This window comes from Siphateles boraxobius, unplaced genomic scaffold (genome assembly GCF_051911475.1).
Source record: "Siphateles boraxobius isolate OS27281-9 unplaced genomic scaffold, OSU_SipBor_1 7, whole genome shotgun sequence".
NCBI lineage: Eukaryota > Metazoa > Chordata > Actinopteri > Cypriniformes > Leuciscidae > Siphateles > Siphateles boraxobius.
The window spans coordinates 16,385,165-16,390,201 of NW_027509197.1; the positions used below are offsets into that span (position 1 = coordinate 16,385,165).

At 40.3% G+C, this 5,037-nt stretch overlaps 1 protein-coding gene across 1 annotated transcript; it reads left to right on the forward strand.

Annotated features, from left to right (window-relative positions):
* Positions 1 to 790: 790 nt before the first annotated feature.
* On the forward strand, positions 791 to 3,820 carry kctd12.1 (potassium channel tetramerisation domain containing 12.1). The gene has a single exon (XM_077216624.1). It carries the CDS (start codon positions 939 to 941, stop codon positions 1,776 to 1,778), a length of 840 nt encoding a protein of 279 aa, XP_077072739.1. The 5' UTR covers positions 791 to 938; the 3' UTR covers positions 1,779 to 3,820.
* The last annotated feature ends 1,217 nt before the right edge of the window (positions 3,821 to 5,037 follow it).

Below are 5,037 nucleotides of genomic sequence, written 5' to 3' on the forward strand. Positions count from 1 at the left end.
AGCATATGTGAAAGCACTATAGCGCGTGCAGCTCCTGTACCGTATACGCCCCGCAACACGCACCGCATAAGCACTGCACACGGAGTAGGCCTATGTGTGAAACGGGCATAAGTCCCAAATTCCCAATACTGTAAAACTCGACATACATTCACATCACTTAATGCAGCGGTAGAGTTACACTCACAGGACACTGCACTTATTCTCAATCACAAAGGTTAATTATTTGCTCGTGCTTTAAAGCTTTGCCGTAAAAATTTCATTGGCCTTCTGTTCTGCACTTTTTTTGAGCGCGTACGCCCGAAGCGCGCGCGCGCGCGCACTGTCAAACAGCGCCGGGTCAGACCCATCTGCTCCGGTGGTCCATTCCAAAAAAAAAAAAAAACGAACGGTCCCTAAATATAGTAGCCTAGAGTATTTACATGAGGTCGTGCAGTGTGATACTGGCTCCATGTGACACTGTGATGGGTAAGATAGATTTAATAGTTTTGATAAACCAGTGGAAACAAAATGACACATTTTATCTGGAGATGAGTGAGTAGGCTACCATAATTGCCAGAGACTTTAAACCACTAGATGCCACTACCACTCCTCTGTCGTGAAGGGCATGGAAGAAAAATCATTATAAGACCAAGGTATGTGTGAGAAGATTCCGTTTGCCATATTCCTTTGCTTTTCCTAATTTTATTATTTACATTTAAGTGTTAGTTATATGTTCTTAAACATTTTGTTTCCTTTTGATAAGAGACATCAACTAAGAGTCAGTGTAGCATCTCACTGACAGCAGGAGGCACGACATTTTGCCAATGAAGCGTTAACATCAGCCGTTTTCTCTCCCCTCCCACAACCTATTTAAACAAGCATCTGCCCTTATCTTGAGTCTTTGGGAAACCCGTAGCACACAAGCGCGAATAACTGTACTCTTCAGTTGAAGAGACGTTATGGCTTTGGCAGATCCTGAGTGTGGAATATCAAACGGCGCGGATTCCAGATCCCCGTTTTCTGACATTATTGAACTAAATGTTGGAGGACAAGTGTATGTGACACGGCATACGACTTTAATAGCCGTACCGGATTCTCTCCTGTGGAACATGTTTAGTAAGAAGACACCGACAGAACTGGCACGAGACAGCAAAGGTCGCTTTTTTCTGGACAGAGACGGCTTTCTTTTCCGCTACATTTTAGACTATCTACGGGATCTACGTCTGGTTCTGCCTGACTATTTTCCAGAAAAGAGCAGATTACAGCGAGAGGCTGAGTTTTTTCAGCTGCGGGACCTGTCCAAGCTCTTGTGTCCCAAAACGAGTAAAGACAACTCGATCACCGATGAGATCTGCCAGAGTGACTCGGAGGAGCCGAGCGCAACCTCTCGCACGCTGTCCGTCGCCAGCACAGGGCATTCTCCTTCCCTGGAGTCCAAAAAGTCGGGCTACATCACAGTCGGTTACCGGGGCTCCTATACAATCGGAAGAGACATACAAACAGACGCCAAATTCAGGCGGGTCGCGAGGATCACGGTGTGCGGGAAAACTTCTCTGGCCAAGGAGGTATTCGGAGACACTTTGAACGAGAGCAGAGACCCGGACCGACCTCCGGAGAGGTACACATCACGCTATTATCTGAAATATAATTTTCTCGAGCAGGCGTTTGACAAACTGTCAGAGTTTGGCTTCCATATGGTCGCGTGCAGCTCCACTGGCACGTGCGCTTATTCCAGCAGTGACCCGAACGAGGACAAAATCTGGACAAGTTACACAGAGTATGTTTTCAGTCGCGAATGAGACAAAATGTGTTGCATTTAATTATGTGTGTATAGGCATTCCACTACAAGAGTAAAGTTTCTTCCGTCTTTTTTAGAGGTGCAAACTATAGGAGTTTGCCTCATCCAGTCCAGGAGCGCAATAGTCTCGTTTTTTGTATCATAATTGTATCGGCTGTTTACTCTAAGTCATTTAAAGCCTATTACATATGTATTGCAAGAATAAACGAACGCAGAATAACTAGGCCTAGCATTACACTTCCCTTTGTAGTTTACTTTTGTTTGCAGATAAAGTCGTTTTTTTAATCCAGATTTGAGGGCCTATTTGTAAAAATCCCCAGATGTGTTTAGTAGGCTAGGCTACTTGCTATTCTTTATGCTTGTATTGAACACCTAAAAAATTGATTCATTCAACATGGCACAGAGACCACATTTGTAAATTGTAAGATTTTGATGACTGTTCATAATGGTATTATTCTTCCATGCGTCAATGATTTAACGGACAGTTCCACTTTCAGGAAAAGTCGATTAGCCTACCCAATCATTAGGCAACAACCTGGAAAAACAGATTACCTTGTGTTCATTAGATCAGGTCTCAGTGACACTTTCCCTTAATACGTTTAGCTTTATCTTTTCACTGTAAATAAATAATCCACTAAAACGGAAAGTGTAAGTTAATTATTTTTTTAGTAAAATTAAAGTGGTGCCAACTTTGCCTGCAGTTATTGCACTTTTTTTTGACCAGTTTGAATTTCATTACGTATTAAGGAAATAGAGTGGAACGTGTAACCAGCCCCACGTATTACGGATGACTTACAGATTCCCTACTGGACCAATGATTTTCTGAGGCTCAATAACCAAGGAAAACACTCAAATACACAATTCCTTAAATATAAAATGTAACAAATTTATTTTTGGACAATCATTATATTAAAACCCAGGGGGGGCAGCAGGTTGATGAAATGACAGTTACACTTCTAATCATGTATTTGTAATTAATGCTAACATTTAATCAATAAATTGAAAGAAATAAAGCATCAATCGAACAGGACAATATATATTCAGCACAGAGTTACCAAGGTTGTTAAATACATGCATTAAATCAATTCATGTGAGCACCTATAACATGCATAATTTCATTGCACTGCAAACCTCAAAGTCATAAACATCACTTAAAGGCTACACCCGTAAATACACACCAAATATCAGGACATAGTAATACCACTCACGCTAAATACATAGACAACGTCAAGAGCTAAACAGTATAAGAGTCACATGGGAGATAACCTGCTCTCCTACCCCCTTACTCACACACGCGCTCACTTTACACACAAATAGCGCCGGGGGGACCAGTAGTTAACCTATACACATGAATTAGGGCCTCCCCGGCGAACATAGCAATACCAAGAAGACACACATCAACAACATAAAAATGAAAGTGTACTGCTGGCCTCCTTGCCCGCTACCGGACGTGGGTTCACGCATTCAAGGAAATTGATGGAGGCCGCCAAACTTACGGGGAAAACCCCAACGAAAGATTCTCGGACGCGTCTATATCCAACCCACGTCCCGGCACGGCAGCCTCGGCAAAGACCCCCCAACAACAAATTCAATATACCTTTATGGCTTTGATCCCTGATTGCTAATGCAACACAGGTGTTTCTCTTCCCTGGCACATCATGAGGAAAACACTATGGACGCTACTAGCGTTGCTACTCCCCTTGTTTGGGATGAGCAGCTTACAGAACGTCTTAAAGGAAAAAAAAAGAAAAAGACATTTGTAATAAATTCAATGAAACAATTAAATAACAACATTTTCTTAAAGGTGAGGCCTAAAATCTTATAGCATACAACTGGATTGTATTAAATTGTGCACACATTTTTGTTTGGTCAAAGAGTGGGAATAGTTTCTGGGGTTTGTGTGTGTGTCTAAAGTTTAAGGTTTCTATGTCTATATTACTACAGAGTGTTTTTCCTTTTATTCCAACACTGTAAACATCCTCTATCTGTTGTCTTTTCAAAGAGCCAATCATTCAATAAATTATAATCTGTCATAATCTTTCAGCCTTTGTTTGTTTCCAGTGTGTCTTGTGCAGCTCTAAAGGCTGGAGGAGGGCTAAACAAGAACATGTCTAACCAGCTGCTGAATAACCCAGATTTAATCTTCTGTTTGGTTCAAATGCATCCCATGCTTTAAGTGCATTCTATTTTTAAAATACCTTTTTTTTGGATATAGAAATGGAATCACTGAAAAAAAATCATACGAGAATTTAAATGGAATGTTAAAATTGTGTTTAGCAATAACACAAAACATTAATCATTCATTCTTTGCAGAACTTTATCTAAACCCTTCAAGCAGTGATAGAGATTCAGGGAGAAATCAAATTACAATGGAAATAACTGGGATTAATATTTCGATCCTTGAGTTTGCTTTTTGGATGGAGTATTATTAACTGCATGTGCTCTCAAGAGGTTTGGGGGTCAGCCAGATTATTTTAGTGGCCTATTCATGGATCATTGCCAGTTCTAATGAATAAAATAATTGAACCAATGTACAATAGTTCCCTTTCCGTTTTTTGTGATACAAATGTTCTTGAAATGCAGATGGCACAGCTGTGCACAAATATAGGTGGCATTATCATTTCGAGTGTAAATAATGAAAGGATCCAGCTGCAAGGTTAGGGTTACAGGACGGGACTCTCTGTTAGCATGCAATGAAAGTCCTCAGTTCTATTTGCATTCTACAAAATATACTAAACATTTTCAGTTCATTACATATAAATGTGAGTAAGAATGATCTGAAAAGTGTGGGGTGGACACATTATAATCATTACACTTCTGGATATGTGTCCACCTTATTTTTGAATGCAGAATTAAGCTGTGAATGTGCAAGACTTATGATTCACTAGCCCTGTAAATAACTAATATTAAAGTGCCTGTTAAACTATGTGCTAAATACCAGTGTTTATGTTTATGGAAAAAAAAAGAATATAACAAATACCAGTTTGCAATATCAAGCAGCATATTGTCTGCATTGCAGTGACTGTAAAAGCTCCTTGAAGTGCTTACATACTTCGGGCAAATGAAGTCATGTTTATAAAAGAGAAAGAACCACGAGGTACACCATTGGTTATTTGATATGATTTGGACACCCGACACCCGTTCGGGGAAAGTTTATGTTGCCTTGTCTGTAAGGTAAGACTCAAACTAGAAAATTGCAGTTGCTATGAAGCTCAGGTCAGGGGAGAATATGGTGGTTCATCTAAAAGGTAGCAGAGAGG

What these genes read in the sequence shown, in the direction of transcription:
- kctd12.1 (XM_077216624.1), top strand. Translation starts at nt 939, where the DNA reads ATGGCTTTGGCAGATCCTGAGTGTGGAATATCAAACGGCGCGGATTCC.